Source organism: Bombina bombina, chromosome 4 (genome assembly GCF_027579735.1).
Source record: "Bombina bombina isolate aBomBom1 chromosome 4, aBomBom1.pri, whole genome shotgun sequence".
Lineage (NCBI taxonomy): Eukaryota > Metazoa > Chordata > Amphibia > Anura > Bombinatoridae > Bombina > Bombina bombina.
The window spans coordinates 783,949,922-783,967,404 of NC_069502.1; the positions used below are offsets into that span (position 1 = coordinate 783,949,922).

Consider the following 17,483-nt stretch of genomic DNA (forward strand, 5'->3'; position numbering starts at 1 on the left):
CAATCAACCAATTTCAATTCTCCTTCGGATGGACAATATTTCAGCAGTCAAATATGTCAATCGTTTAGGAGGTACGACTTCAAAGATTTTATCCAATCTTACCAAGGATTTTATTCATCTATGTCTTTCTCAAAATATTTTTCTGCAAGCAGAATATTTACCAGGTCTCAACAATCAAGCTGCAGATTGGGGTTCTCGATATTTATCGGATGCCAGCGACTGGAAATTGAACAGAAATATTTTTCTTATTTTACAATCTCTGAGAGGTCCTTTTTCTATAGATCTTTTTGCCTCTCGTCTGAATTTTCAAATTCTTCCCTTTTTCAGTTGGAGACCAGATCCCAAAGCATTAGCGACAGACGCCTTCCTACAACACTGGCCAGTCAAAGGAGCTTATGCATTTCCACCTTTTTCGATGATTCCTCGAACAATCTCATTTGTGAAAAGGAATCTATTATCTCTCCTTCTAATAACTCCTTGGTGGCCAACCCAATCTTGGTTCCCTTCTCTTCTGGAGATGTCTTTCCTTCCTCCAATATTAATTCCTCTTCAACAAGACCTCCTCACAAATCCCATAGGAGAGTTTCACGAACTAATTCTTCTAGGTTCCCTTCAGCTTATTGCTTGGAACATTTCAGGGGATCCTGGTCCTCCGATGGTCTTTCGTCAGGAGCTAAACTCCTCCTTCAAGAGTCTTGGGCACCAGGAACCAAATTTTTTTATCTTTCCTCCTGGTCTAAATGGTCTAGCTGGTGCAATATCAGGAGTCTGGATCCCTTTTCAGCCCCTTTAAATGAAGTCATTAATTATCTCACTTCTTTATTTGAGGCTGGTTTGGCTTACAGATCAATTAATGTTGCACGTTCTGCTATTTCAGCTGGACATGAACTTCTTCATAATACTCCTATAGGTCAACATGTTACTATATGTAAACTTCTGAAGGCTATTAGAGTTAAAAAACCTCCAGTACCAAGATACAAATATTTTTGGGATGTAGATTTAGTTATAAACCTTTTTAAATCTTGGCCTGATAACTCTGATTTATCATTAAAACAACTTACATGTAAATTAGCTACATTATTATGACTTTTATCATGTAAAAGAATTTCAGATGTTAGAGCTATAGATTATGATGCAAAAATGTTTTCTCCTCATGGTGTCATTTTCTCCTTGTCTAGACGTACTAAAACTTTATCCTCTTCTATATTTTACCCTTATTTCTATGAACAGCCTAAACTTTGTGTTGTATCTTGTTTAAAAATCTATGAATCTAAAACTATTTCTCTTCGAAATTCTTCTTCTAGTCAACTTTTGATTTCCTTTTCTCTTCCTCACTCTCCTGTTTCCTCTACTACTATTAGTAGGTGGGTTAAATGGATTATGATGCAAGCTGGTGTGGATACATTTTTACTTCTCATTCAGTTAGAGGAGCCTCAGCTTCTAAAGCTTTCTCAAAATCTGCTTCTTTACAAGATATTTTGAATGCAGCAGATTGGTCCTCTGATTCTGTTTTTCGTCAATTTTATTTTAAACCTATTTCTTCTATTCCACACCACCTGGTATCTTAATTTTTTGTTTGCTTTAAACTAGCAAAATATGAAGTCTCTGTCCTTGCAATAAAATTCTGATTATCCTAATATTATGACGGAATAATCTAGATTTTATTAAAGAGACAGAGACGAATATTTTCCCACCTCTTTCATTGTTTATTATTATTCCCTCCCTATATATTTTATATTTATTATTTAATCATTTTTATATATATTTTCAGCTCCACCTTCTTCAACTCCAGGAATTTAAGAGAGAAGACTCTATAAATTTCTCTTCGGATTTTCTGAATTCACCAATTCCAAAGTTGTCTTCTAGATCAAGTTTGACTAACCCGTTCATTCCACGAGGGATTCGTTTGGCCTTGTCATTGTTGTATTTTTTCAGCATGTGTTGCATTTTTTCAGAATTTTGTTTCTTCCTTCTTCCAATAATTTTCTTCTTCATCACATCAAACAGAAAAGAGGATGTTTAACTGTCTACTTGGACTATTTATACCTATTTCTGTTTACTGGACATTCAAATACTGTCCTATGTTATCCTATTCTCATTGGATGTTATTTATGTTTTTTCTTTTAAATTATGGCAGTTTATATGTTATACTTTGAAAAGCTGTTAAGCAGTAAAGAAAAGTTATAAGCTAAATATTCGTCTCTGTCTCTTTAATAAAATCTAGATTATTCCGTCATAATATTAGGATAATCGGAATTGCAGTCACCCAATTCAATACTGTTACACAAAAGTATACACCCCACACACAAAAACACTTAATTTTAAAATAAAATGGTAAAAATTATTTAATTTTACTAAAATAAAATATATTTAAAAAAATAAATATGCTTTAGTAAAATAATTGTAATCTTATTTATTGTACATGTTCACTGGGACAGAAGAGAAGGGGCAATGACAAGCCATTGTTAAAAAATGGCTTGTCATTTTTGACATGTGATCACTGTGACCGGCCATTGGCCGTTTTTGTACAACACAGGACCGCCTCATTGCTGAGGTATCTAGTGGTTGGCCATGGAGCCTGATATCAGCATCCACTGCACCATGCTGCCATCTAGGCTGCTCTTAAAGTATACAATCATTGTGACTGACTGTCACTGTGATTGTATACACAGTCAGACTTGACTGTTACTGCACTGTGGCCAGATGCCTCACATGTAGGCATCCAGCAACAGCATAAGAAACACGCTGATCTCAGTGTGTCTCTCATGTTATGGAGGCACCCCAATTTGAGAACATGCATGTAATCAAAGGCACACCCTGTCCCTGTGACCGCTAGCCTGGGATGGTCCAATATCTCTAGGCCACTAGGAGTAGCCAAAGATTCCCAAACTCCAAGAGTACGTAATCCCTCCCACCTATCAGGTATGCTAGACTGACTATAGCCAACCAGGGAAAATTAAAAAGGTAAGAATGGAAAAAGCAAGGAAAAAGAGGTGCAAATTAGAACTGCCGCCTGAGAAATGTAGTTACATAAACTCCCACCACCATGAAAGAGATTCATTTATCAGGTAAGCATAAATTAGGTTTTCTTACTTAAGCTTGTGAGAGTCCATGAGCTATTACTCCTGGGAACTAATATCCAAGCTGTGAAGTCCACGAGTACTGAGGACGGGACAAAAATACATTTTTACAAAGGCAGGCAGCTAAATTCCAGACACTGCTGCCTGGAGGTCTATCCTACCAAAGGCCAACCCTGAAGAAGCAAAAACATCAAAGTGGTAAAATATAGTAAGGATGACCATGTTGCTGCTTTGGAAATTTGTTCAACAGAAGCCTCATTTTTAAAAGCCCAGGAAGTAGAAACCTGGTAGAATGGGCTTTAATGCATTTTTGGGGAGACTTTCCTGTCTCCGAGAACACCTTCTTATTCAAGAGTTTTAACCAAGAAGCTAAAGGCATGACTTTGTAGTCTGTTAGTAAAACTTTAAGTATCTCACAACATCTAAATTATAAAGAAGCCTTTACTTTGAATTCTGTAGATAAGGACAAAGAGAAAGAACTACAATTTCCCTAATGATGTTATCTGAAGACAGAACAGCATAATGAAAATAATGAATTTATGTGCAAGTATATTCTTTAGCTACTCTAGTTATGTAAAATGGTTATACAGAACACCACAAAAGCAGGGTCTATCGAGGTGCAACGGTCTCCCACAAAATTGAAACAGATAGGGCCTACGGACCATCATTCTGAAAGAAAATAATTTATCAGGTAAGCATAATTTTTTTTTTGTTTCATAAAAGGATGATGGTCCATAGGGCTTCATAACATATGGGATTAATACCCAAACAGAAAGTACATGTTACAGAATGGGTGGGAAAATTTTCTGGCAGTTCAAATCGGTAACATTTTGAAAAGGTATGCAGAGAAGACCATGTTGCAGCTTTGCAAATCTGCTCCAAAGATGCATAAATTTTGAAAGTCCAGGAAGTTGCAACTTATCTAGTAGAATGAGCTGTGATGCATTTAGGAGGCGACTTTTCTGCCACCAATTAAGCCTTGTGAATTACTTGTTTTAGCCATGAAACCAAAAGCTCCGTAGTAGCCTTTTTCCCTTTACGAGTCCCAGAGTAATGAACAAACAAGCTGGAAGATTGCCTGAATTCCTTAGTATCTTGAAGATAAAAAAAGAACAACAATATCCTTATTGACACTGCCCTTTCCTGGATCCACTCCTATCTCTCTAATAGGTCCTTTTCTGTCTCCTTTGCTGGCAACTCCTCCTCTCCATTGCCTCTACTCTTCTCTATTTATACTTCCTCACTGGGTAAACTTATCAGTAGCTATGGCTTCAACTTCCACCTCTATGCTGATGATACTCAGATCTACCTATCCACCCCTTCACTCTCTCCTTCTGTCCTTTCTCACATCAGTGTCTGCTTATCTGGCATTTCTTCTTCAATGGCCTCTCACCACCTAAAAATCAATATGTCCAAGACTGAGCTCCTTCTAATCCCCCCTCTAATTCTACCCCGGTTCCTAACTTTTCAATTACTGTTGGTGACACCACTATCTCCCCATTACCCCAAGTCCGCTGCCTAGGAGTTACACTTGACCCCAATCTGTCCTTCATACCCCACATCCAATTGCTCTCTTCCTCCTGTCGCAACCACCTACGCAATATCTCCAAAATTCGTCCGTTTCTTAATGCTGAAACTACTAAACAGGTAATCCACTCCCTGGTAATCTCCCGACTTGACTACTGTAATAATCTACTAACTGGCCTCCCGCCTCTCCCCTCTTCAATCCATCCTAAATGCCTCTGCTAGGCTTATCCACCTCTCCCGATACTCTGTATCTGCTGTACCTCTCTGCGAGTCCCTTCACTGGCTACCCATCCACAGTAGAATTAAATTCAAAATTCTCATCCTGACCTACAAAGCCCTTACCAACGCAGTCCCCCCCCCCTACCTGTCCTCACTCATCAACAAATACACTCCAGCCCCCTAAGATCCAACTATGACCTGCTCCTTGTATCTTCTACCATTACCTCCTCCCATGCTAGGCTACAGGACTTCTCTCGTGCGGCACCAACCATCTGGAATGCACTTCCTAGAGCTGTCAGACTCTCCCCTAACCTTTCCTCTTTTAAATGCTCCCTAAAGACCTTTCTGTTCAGGGAAGCTTAATACCCAACTCAGTAACAAATTAATTTCACTTGCCTAATTGCTGCCCCCATCTAACTCCACACTAACATCATTCTCACCTTTGCAGTCCCCACCTCCTGTTTCTCACCCTCCTACCCATCTAGATGGTAAGTTTTTTTATTTTTGTACCCATGGACAGTGCTGCAGAATCTGTTGGCGCTTTATAAATAAATAATAATTGATATTTTCAGAAGAAACTACCACAGGACAAAGCAGACTACTCAGAAACTCTCTTAGCTGAGGAGATTCCTAACAAGAAAAGCACTTACCAAGATAAAAGTTTGAGATCAATCAAATGCATCGGTTCGAATGGAGTACCTTTCAGAAAAGAAAGAACTAGATTCAAATTCCAGGGTGGGGAAATAGGTCTCACAACTGGCCTAATTCTTATTAGAGCCTGGACAAAAGTCTGAATGTCAAGAAGCTTAGCTAACTTTCTATGAAAGAGAACAGATGAAGCAGATATTTGACCTTTTAGGGAGCTAGCATACAATACATTCCCCTTGTCAAGGTCATCTTGTAAAAACAAGAAATGGGGAGCAGTTTAATGATATTTTTGGGGCATGTTTTTTTGGGGTAACAGGTTTTCTGGCTTGAATGAGAGTGTCAATAACTGAATCAGAGAAACATCCATGTTTTAATACTAAGCATTTAGCCCCCAAACCTTTAAGCTTAGAGATATAAGAACCTGATGGAAAAGAGGCCCTTGAGACATTAGATCTTGTCTTAGAGGAAGAAGCCATGGGGGCTGGAGCAATCAAGATTACAGAAGGGGACTCCTGTTTGATTAAAGGGACACTGAACCCAAAAATTTTCTTTTGTGATTCAGATAGAGCATGCATTTTTAAGCAACTTTCTAATTTACTCCTATTATCAAATTTTCTTTATTCTCTTGGTATCTTTATTTGAAATGCAAGAATCTAAGTTTAGATGCCGGCCAATTTTGGTGAACAACCTGGGTTGTCCTTGCTGATTGGTGGAAAAAATCCATCCACCAATCAAAAAGTGCTGTCCAGAGTTCTTAACCCAAAAAAGCTTAGATGGCTTTTATTTCAAATAAAGATACCAAGAGAACAAAGAAAAATGGATAATAGGAGTACATTAGAAAGTGGCTTAAAATTGCATGCTCTATCTGAATCACAAAAGAAAAAAATTGGGTTCAGTGTCCCTTTAAACAATTACTCTTGGAAGAAGAACAAACGGAAGAAAATGGTACGCTAGATGAAAATTCCATGGGCACACCAAGGCATCTATAATTTGATCTCTTCATTTAGCACAATATACTAAAAGTGTGTGATTTAAATGAGAGGCCATCAGATCTATGTCCGGTAGACCCGATTTGATAACTAATTGATCGAAAATGTCCTGATGACCACTCTCTTGGGTGGACTGATTAATGGCTGAGGTAAACCACTTCCCAGTTGTTCACATCTGGTATGTAAACTGCTGATAGGGAACATTGATTCATCTCTGCTCAAGACAGAATCTGAGACACTTTCTGCATAGCCAGTTTACTACAGGTACCCCCTTAATGATTTATGTAGGCCGCCGCAAAGATATTGTCCGACTGGAACCAAAATTTTCCTCTTTTAATATGGACCAGGACTGAAGAACCTCGAAGATTCACACATAGTTCCAGAATGTTGATTGGTAACCTTGCCTCTAAAGGAGAACCCACTCCTTGCGCTCTTAAAGAATTCCAGACAGCGCCTGTTGTCACAATAGCACATGATGGTTGAAGACCTTGTATTCACCAAGAGAGAAATTTTCTGATGATAGAGCATTCTGCTGTTCCAATTGCATATAATCATTTGACCACAGATTGAGAATAGATAGTGGAAACAGGCGAAAGGAACAACGTCCAAAGCCGCAACCATAAAAGACCCACTACCCTCCATGCATTGAGCTTCTAATGGAAATGAAGCACGTTGCAGGGACAGACACGCCTTCTGAAGTTGGACTCTGTGTGATTCCTTCAGGAATAGTTGCATTTGGACTAAATCTATGATGACTCCTAGAAAGGACACCCTTGTAGCTGGAGTTAAAGAACTCTTTGGAACATTGATTCTCCAACCGTGGTCTAGGACAAAAGATAGTAGCCTTTGAGTATGAGCAATAACTAGAGGCAGGGAAGGGGCCTGTCTAATATATAATCCAGATAAGGGGCACCCGAGATCCCCCGAGCTCTGATAACCGCCTAGCACACCTTTGTGGTGAAGAGAAGAGCTGTGCCAGACCAAATGAAAGGACGAGAAGTTGGTAGTGTTTTTCTAAGAAACCTTAGAAGTTGATAGTGATTCTTGTGGATAGGGAAGTGTAGGAATGCATCATTTAGGTCTGTAGTAGACATGAATTGACCCTGTTGGATTATGGGTAAAATTGTGTGAAAGGTTTCCATCTTGAAAGTGGGAACCCTGAGAAAATAGTTTAGAGTTTTAAAGTCTAAAATTGGTCAGAAAAAAACTTCCTTCTTTGGAACAATGAACAGATTATTGTAAAACTCCTGACTCTGTTAAGTCACAGGTATTGGGATAATTACTCCTATATCCTTAAAATCCAGAACACATTGCATAAAGACAGCTGTCTTCACCTGATTTTTGGGGACATGAGACAGATTAAATTTCCCTTGAGGAGGCCTGGAGCGAAATCCTATACTGTAACTTTGGTATATGATATTTTGAACCCAGGAGTCCTGGACTGACTGGAAGCAGGCCTTATGAAAACAGAATCTGGTCTGGGGGCCACATATTCATACAGATTTTGTATTGGCGTTGGATTTCTTGGACTGCTTGTTTTTTGCCCATCAAAAAACAGGTTTCCAGGCCGGCTTGTAGGGCTCAGACTTTTGAGAAGAAGGCAACTTCTGATCTCCAAAGAAGCTAAATCAATTATTTGGTCTGTTCTTTCCCTTAGATTTCATGTCCTGAGGGAGAAAAGCTGCTTTTCCACAGGTAACAGTTTTAATAATTGATTTCAAATCATAACCAAATAGAATATTCCCTTTTAGCCTATTACCTATTTTTTAAACCATGTGTGCTGAACATGATTTTAACCATAAGGCCCTACTTGCAATAACTGCCATAGACATGTTCCTGACATCAATCTTTATGATGTCCATTACTATATCAAATATAAAGGTGTTAGCCTTTTTAAGGGCTTTAATGAAATTCTGGAGATCCTCAGCAGAGGATTTGTCAGAAACCAATTTAGATAGCGAATAACACCAGAGGGCCCCTGCCGTGGCCACATAGGTGATAAACACTGCTTGTTTAACCAGAAGACCTGTCTGAAGGAAGAGTTTTCTCAAGAAAGACTCAATTTTGTGATCCAATGGATCCATGAAAGAGGTGCTATCCTCCATGGGGATGGTAGTGCAACTATAGGTATGGTTTCCCATAATTCCACTTTCTGCTCTGAGGGTACATTCTCTTCAACTTGGAAGAAGAAGCCAAAGGAATTCCATTTTTCCCCCATTTTGACTATATTGTCAGAATCTAAATCTTGAATCTTAGGAGGAGCTTTGAAAACAACATTTTACCGATTGAAGGTTTTTTTTCAGAAGGTTTTTTCTCAGAAACACCCAGAGTATTCAGTACCTCAAGCAATAAGGTGAGGGTCCTGTTCACCAGGGAGAGGGTCCTGTTCACCAGAAGATACTTCCCCATCGGAACTGGATGATTTTGTCAGTGTCAGAGCTCTGAAGCAGGACAGGAATTTGAGGTTTATTGGAAGGAGTGTGCATGTTCACATCAAGAGAGTGAGGTAATTCCCCAGATTTGCATTTACGCTTACTTGGCTTGGGAATAACTGATGATATTCAGTCATTCTGTAGAGGCTCCCACAGTAACATTAACAGGACATAATTCCTTAGAGGAAGCAGAGGTATGCGGTTGATTTGCATGCAGAAATTGAGGTAAACAACTGGTACAAAGTTGATAAACCTGGTACACTGGAACAGGTTTACAAAACAGACATAAATATGTACAGGGAGAGGCATCTGTAGGACCCTCTTCCATAGTGTTAGACATAGTTTCAGTGGGGACAGATTCACTGGGTTCCATAATAAGCAAAAACTCACACAGTAACATATATGAAAATAACAGGCATACAGTGATAACATAAATGGTAGACAGCCCTCTACACTAGCCAATTGACTCCCCTGACACCTGCAAAGTAGTACTAGCGTAAGTTAATACCTAGGCTTTAAGCTAACTTTCCTAGGAAAGTGTCCCTAAGTGACCCCCCTAGCAGCTCCTGTGGATACTTACCCCCTCTAGCGACAGGAACACATTTTTAAGCTGTATTCTGGTATAGAAACACTGACAAATGCTCAGAATGCCTTTTCCTTCCCAACTGCAGATCTGGAGTGAGTAGGAAAAGATTGTGACAATGAGGGGGTGGGCCTTCCACTTGGAACAGAGCCGGTGCCTCAGAGAGGCTTAAACAGTATAATACACTAAAATAAAGGTTTTAAAAAAAACATGCCTCAAAAACATTAAACTGCTCCCCAAGCAAACCGGATTGTCAATGAGGGAACTGCTGATTGCACAGAGCAATCAGTGGTTTTCTTAAAGGGCTATGCACCTATTTTTTTTTAAAATGCTGAAAATGGGGCCCTAATGCTGCCAAATGGTCCAAAAGGGGTGCCAGTGTTGTTAAAGTGCCCTTTTGAGTGAAGGACCTGATTTTTGCAAAAAAGTGCGTCAGTTGGAGGACAGGCTAAGTCCACTGGCTATGCTGTACCTGTGTCAGAGTGCCTTGCCCAGCCTCTGACACAGGTGAAATAGCTACCCTCCACTGGCTTACCAGTCAGCACACTGCAGCAGTTTCCAGTACAAAGCCATCAAGTGCTTGTACAAGTACAGCAGAGGAATTCTGAGGAAAATATGTAATACCACAGGGGGAAGCTGAGGGACGAGTTTCTGTGACGCCTGAATGTAGTAATGGCTGAAATCCTATAGGGAGATACTGTGCACATAACAGGGAATGCCTATGTCCCTGTATTATTAAGCTTGCTGGAAACTTCTTCTGTCTTCTTTGTGAATGATATGTCACAGGGATAAGGGTCTCACATTGGTCTGAGCTCCCAAACATTAATCCATAAGCAAGTAGCTTTAACACCTCTATTCTCAACCTTCTCCTTGAGGCCAAGAACAAAAACTGAGGGGAGATGGAATAAGAGGGAACTTAAGCTCTTGTGTGGGTTATTGGTCTCCTACTAGTGGTGGAAATGATATCCCAAAAGTTATGGAGCCCCATGGAACATAATCATTTTACAAATAAAATAAAACTGTTGGTTATAAATTCCAAGAGGTTTCTCCCTTAAAGTTTACTCTCCTATAAACTAGACATACCCCTACATATCTATAGTATGTGAATGTAGTGTAATCTCTCTAAGAATTGTCCCCTGGCTATGATCTAATGTGTATAACTGTACCTGCGAACAGCCCATGGGCTATGTGAGAGCAAGATGTGATTTTTACTTACCTGAACTGCACCCACTCTACTGTGCTTACCCATTGCAGAAGTGACAGCTTCTAGTAGAGAGCCCATCCACAGCAGATGATCTATGGATGGAGTACATAAACAACCCAACAGGAGGATGCTAAGAGACCCCGCAACAGCTGTGGCAAGCATGTGACTAACTCCTCACTGGGAGTGATTTTGTCACTGCCACTTACTCCAATCTCCCTTCTGTCTTTCAGTAGAGGCTCTCTGAGGGAAAATATGGCCTATAAATCAGTCTGAAGATCCTTCTCAGTGAAAAATCTGAAGCACCTCAATTCTTCACCTTCCTCCTGGGAGGCATAGATAAAACTAGCATACCAGAGAGGTGGGAGGGAATAAGTGCTCTTGGAGATTGGGAATATTTGCCTCCTCCTAGTGGCAAGGAGTTATAATCCCAGGAGTAATGGCTCGTGGACTCAGTACATATTCAGTATATATTCGTTCACAAACAATGTAGTAATGAAAACTTTTATTAATGCTGTGACAAATAATTTGAGATACTGTCATAACAAGAACTTGCGTAACTGAATATTTTTTGTCCCTGATGCAGTAAGGCTTACTGTTCCTTTAAAGGGACATGAAACCCTTTTTTCTTTATTTCACGATTTAGAAAGAGCATGCATTTTTAAACAATTTTTCAATTTAGTTCTATTATCTTATTTGCTTCATTCTCTTGATATCCTTTGTCAAAAAGCATATCTAAATAGGCTCAGTAGCTGTTGATTGGTGGCTGCACATAGATGCCTCGTGCGATTGGTTCACCCATGTAAATTGCTATTTCTTCAGCAAAGGATACTGAGAATGAACAAATTAAATAATAGAAGTAAATTGGAATGTTGTTAAAAATTGTATTCTCTATCTGAATTATGAAAGAAAAATGTTGTGTTTCATGTCCATTTAAGGAGGTCTAGAAGATCAATTAGGCCTTACTTGTAGTAGTCTATATTAGCTCTTTGCAGCATGAGAGTGCTTGTGTATTGAGTTTGTGACCTCTTACTCTGGCAGCTTGTGGTTTGGATGTTATGGTTTGACTTTTACTTTCCCTGACTACGCTGCTGTATTAACCCCTCGTTTTGAACTTGGTATTTGACTTTAGCTTGCTTTTGAACTCTGCATTTGTTAATTGATTTTGTTCTGCTTTTCTCTGTGAAGCTTTGACCCGGACTGTCTGACTATATTACCTTACTGAGTATGGTACTGTTCAGTTAGTTTTTGTATTTCACTATACTACTTATACTATTGCTGCTGTTACCTGATTCCGCAGTGCCTATTTAGCTTCGATATCTCTGCTCTAAATAGATCTGCATTTAAGTTACCCAAGTGAGTTTGTCTTTGTCTGGATAGTGAGACTATACTTTTACAAAGGTATGGTTTTTTTCCTTAAATTTTTAGATTAATGAATTTGCAGTTACAGTCTAGTACTTGATTTTTCTTTTGTTTGTAGGTGCTCATTAAAGTGCTAAAGAGAGTTCAGCAACCAGATTTAGTCTCATTGCTCTCTTACCCCTAGCTCCCGCTCAGGGTACTGTGTTAAATATGCAGTGTCCCAGTAAAGGTTTGTGGTGAGTTGGCCTTTGAGTAATCGATTCTAACTTGTTATATTTTTTGGACAACAGTATTCTACCTGGCGCCAGAGAAAACGCTTGCCTGGCCAGGAAAACGGTGTTCTGTTTGTTACAAATAAAAAAAACAAAAACAAACTAAAAAACAGTTGTAAACCTAGTTTAACTAAATGTGAATAAAACAACTAATGGTATTATTATTTGTAGAGTGGATGAATTTATTAGTCAAGCAGTTGTATGTGGTCTTATAAAACTTGATTGTTGATCTGAACCACAAAGGGTTAAAGGACCCACAGATTTTTTAAGGTGTGGTCGACCATTATTACAGTATATAATAATGCAGCTCATTATTTATTTAATGCTGCTTATTATTTATTTAAACCCCAATTTTTTCTTTCATAATTTAGATAGAGCAGGCAATTTTAACCAACTTAATAATTTACTCCTATTATCAATTTCTCTTCATTCTCTTGCTATCTTTATTTTAAAAAGCAGGAATGTAAAGCTTAGGCGACGGCCCAGTTTTGATAATAGGAGTAAATTAAAAAGTTGCTTAACATTGCATGCTCTATCTGAATCATAAAAGATTGGGTTTATTATCCCTTTATAGCCTATTATCACTTCTGTGTAATACTCCGTAAAGCAGTGTTTCTCAAAAGCAGTCCTCAAGTACCCCCAACAGGTCAAGTTTACAATATAGCTGAACCAGAGCACAGCTGAAATAATAAGCTGATCACTAACCAAGATATTGGAAAAGGTTTAGGAAATGCCAATGAGAGTTAACTTACAACTTAAAGGAACATTAAACACTAAAAAGACATTTCACTCACCTCCCTCTAATTATGGGTACCACTATTTGGAGCCTAAGTTATATCTGAAAGAGTTTCTGCACATGTGGAGATACCTCAGAAATGCAGTGAAAGCTAAATTTCAACATAGCTGCACCCATGACTAGAAGGAGGGGAATAACCTCAGTACTATGCCTATAAAATGTGTGTTTAATATCAAACAGAATATAATGTGCATAGACAACAATCACAGCTGTCTTTTTCAACAAGCAGCAATTTTTCCATTTAAAGGGACAGTCAAGTCCAAAAAAACCTTTCATGCTTTAAAAAGGGAATGTAATTTTAAACAACTTTCCAATTTACTTTTCTCACTAATTTTGCTTTGTTCTTTTTGTATTCTTAGTCGAAAGCTAATTGTAGGAGGTTCATATGGTAAATTCTTAGACCTTGAAGACTGCCTCTAATCTGAATGCATTTTGACCACTAGAGGGCATTAGTTCATGTGTTTCATATAGATAACATTGAGCTCATGCTGGAGTGAGCACTGATTGGAGAGAGGCTTAGATACAAGGTAATCAAAGGTAAAGGTAAAATGTGCATTTCTATAACAGTGTTGGTTATGGAAAACTGGGGAATGGGTAATAAAGGAATTATCTTTCTTTTTAAACAACAACAATTCTGGTGTTGACTGTCCCTTTAACTTTATTTTTATGTTTTATAACAACTAGATACTTACAGTTAAAAATGGATGTCGTGTGTTTTTTAATACCCTGCTTTCTGTGAGTGTGTGTGCAACTTCATCCTAAAAAAACAGGGAACAACAGTTAGATATTGCTTTATAAACCAAAAATTATTTCAACATTCTATCTTAAAGGGAAATGAAACCCACATTTTTCTTTCATGATTCAGATAGAAAACTCAATTTTAAACTACTTTTAAATGTACTTCTATTATCTAATTTTCATTCTCTTGGTATCCTTTGTTGAAGCAGCAATGCACTAATGGGAGTTAGCTGAGCATTGAGAGAGCCAATAACATTAGACATATATGTGCAGCCACCAATCAAGAACTACTGAGCCTACATAGGTATCTTTTTCAACAAAGGATACCAAATGAATAAAATAAATTAGATAACAGAAGTAAATTGGAAAGTTGTTTAAAATCACATCCTCTATCTTAATCAAGAAAGAAAAACATTGGGTTTCATGTCCCTTTAATAATTTGTATTAATACTTTTTTATGTAAAAGGGGCAGTAAACTTTTAAACAACTTTAAAAAGATCAGTAAATACAGTAGATTTGAACAATGAGCAAATGCATGCTAAAAAGACATTCTCTTTCTGAATCATTAATGTTTAATTTTGACATGTGTGTCCCTTTAAGCAATTCTAAACTTCCAATTTACTTCTATTATCAAATTTGATTTGTTCACTCAGTATTCTTCGTTGAAGCACATATCTGTGTAGGCTCATAGGACGCATGTACGCTTTAGTATTCTAGGGCAGCAGTGTTTGCAACATTGTATAATATTGCTATAAACACTGCTGCAAACACTGCCGCCATATAGTGTTAAAGATGCTAGGGAGGTCCTATGAGCCAACCTATATACTTATCCTGTGAACTTTCTAACACTCTTATGAACTGAAGCTTGGCTCCAAACAGAATTTACATTAATTATATATAAGAAGGTAAAGTAGAGCTAAAACATGTAGTGATATTAAACGTTTGATTTTAATGTTAAGTTATTTCTTTGATGGAATCATATTGGTATAAATGTTATTATGGTATGCATTTTATATAATATATAATAACAACTAAATACTGCATTGCAAAAGATTTATACAAATAAGATGTTTTTATAAGCATTTACAACTGTGCCTTTGCTAGAAAAACTTAAATTATGCTTACCTAATAATTTTCTTTTCTTCAGATGGAAAGAGTTCACAGCTGCATTCATTACTTTTGGGAATTCAGAACCTGGCCACCAGGAGGAGGCAAAGACACCCCAGCCAAAGGCCTAAATACCCCTCCCACTTCCCTCATCCCCCAGTCATTCTGCTGAGGAACAAGGAACAGTAGAAGAAATATCAGGATGAAAAGGTGCCAGAAGAATAAAAATAACAGACGCCACACAGAAAACACGGACGGGGAGCTGTGGACTCTTTCCATCTGAAGAATGATCAGGTAAGCATAATTTAAGTGTTTCTTCATAAATGGAAAGTCCACAGCTGCATTCATTACTTTTGGGAAAACAATACCCAAGCTGTAGAGGACACTGAATGCTAAAAACGGGAGGGAACAAAAGGCGGCCCATTCTGAGGGCACCAGGCCTTACAATCCTAACCCACAAAAAACCTGATTTGGCCGAAGCTAAGGAAACTTTGAATAAGGAAAAAGGCCCAAAGGACACTGACCCGCAGATAGTCCATAAGCCTTGCTAGGGACCGCAGAATAGACTCAACTGAGCCAACATGCCTCCAGGAGACACCGTCGCCCAGCAGTCAGTCCCCAACAACACATCCCCTACTAGAGAATGGGATCAACAACCGTAAACTCCCAAAAGGGAGAAGACATGGAAGAAAAAATCAAGGATTCCCGAAAGGACCCTAAGTAGGGTGCAACAAGTTCCAAATAAAAATAAGGAACCCCGAGAACCGAGCCAAGCTCCCGAGACCCTAACCAGTCTCGAGAAACAAGAAGGCAACGCCCAGACCCCAGATTGTACAGAAACCACAAGGCGCGTCATGATCCAAGTGCCAGATGCAGGGCAGACATGTAGATCATGACGTCAACGCTTGAGGGAGTGGAGCACCAGAGTGATTAAAGTTCCAGGGACAGCGTATGTTGCAAAGGAAGGAGCGGCAACAACTTTAGCAAGATCTTCTAGGTAAGTTTACAAAGTACCCCTAGACTAACGAGCATATTAAATATTATATGTTTGTGATAAATAGGAAATCCAAATATGGCCACCGCTGAAAGTTTCTGACAGTAGTACGCATGCGATTACCTTATAAAGCAAGTGCGCATGCAAAGCAGACAAATGACATAATAAGAATACTAAAATTAACGGGCCCAGCTGCTTTGCCATTGGCTGGGGGGCGGTAGCCAAATTTACATAACCTATACCTGCTTTTATGGGCAGTCATTACCGCTCCTTTGGTGAAAAATTAAACAAAATATTTAAAGTATGTTTTCATACAAAAATAGTTTTATTTCATTACATATATAATAGTTATTCTAATAAGTATTTTATTTAGGTACAACTCTGCAAAGATTTCTAACCCTTTAAGACCTGGAATCTGAAACAGAGAAGAAAACTTCTTCTAAATACAGTGCAACAGCACCCTAAAGACAACTGAAGACGGAGTCCTCAAGTCGCAAGATAACTCAGAACAACATGCCACAGTCATACCAGGATGACTCTGAAAATAGAATGCTTGCAGGCAAGTAAAGAGCAGCTGAAGATAGATATCAAACACTAAACCGTCAGACTGCCTAACATCCACTAAGAAGTGGGCCCATCACAGGCTATCCAAAAGCCGCCAGTCCTTCTCACATACAGAACCTCAAGGAGGCTCACCAAACCTCAAATGACCCGAGGACGAACAACCGATCTCAGATCATGCTCCAACACCGGACCAGCCCAAGCGACAGGCAGGTCTGAAAAACAGGGGAACAGAAAGGACCCCAATCACCAGCCCCCAAGGAAGGACGGAATGGGGTGAACTCGGCCACCCCAACAGAGCTTGGGTGCCAACCCAAAAAACTCCTTCAAATAGGTACTCCCAAGGAGAACCCCATAGAAGATAAATCATAGAAAAATGCAGTAGATCCCTAAGAAGACCTTAGGGATCTACTGGAGACTTCAATCTCCACAGATGGAACAGAACAAACCCCAGAAGAGCAGACTGCTCTCATTTACAGTATAAAAACACCTGTTCCAACCTCCTGCACACAGGACAGGACAACAACTCCCCCTCCATAAGGAGGACAAACTGCCCCCCCCCCCCCCCAAAGGGAAGAGCATATACAGTATAAGAACAGCTCACATGCCCACAAGACATGAGCCATAGTCTGATGAAAACAAAAGCCAAATGAAAATCATCCAGATGTCCTGATGAACACAGAAAGAACTCCCCCTGAAGGGGAGCATACATCATTCAAAGGACAAGGCAAGCCATAAGGAGCGTATCCGAAAGCGCACAGAAAATATGGCCAAGCTGCTAGCACGCTCAACTAGCCAGTCCGTAGGCCATAGCCTATGTTCCCTGTAAAAACTCGATCACCCAGAACCAGCCACAGGGTCATAAGTTTTCTGGACACCCAGAAAGATCCCAAACAAAAACTATATGCCGAGCCCCAGAATTGTTTAAAACAACACCACCCCAGGGAACACAAATACCCCCTCTGAAAGAATCA

At 39.1% G+C, this 17,483-nt stretch overlaps 1 protein-coding gene across 6 annotated transcripts in view; it reads right to left on the bottom strand.

The window, feature by feature from the left end:
• The window catches only part of AKT3 (AKT serine/threonine kinase 3), a 995,132-nt gene that overhangs the window by 291,691 nt on the left and 685,958 nt on the right, over positions 1-17,483 (bottom strand). For 5 of the 6 annotated variants that reach the window (XM_053711156.1, XM_053711157.1, XM_053711159.1 and 2 more), the window contains one exon: positions 13,802-13,867. The exons of the other annotated variant lie outside the window; for it this stretch is intronic. In XM_053711156.1, the coding sequence (XP_053567131.1) occupies positions 13,802-13,867 (66 nt within the window). The remainder of the gene's footprint in view (positions 1-13,801; positions 13,868-17,483) is intronic. 6 annotated transcript variants of the gene reach the window in all.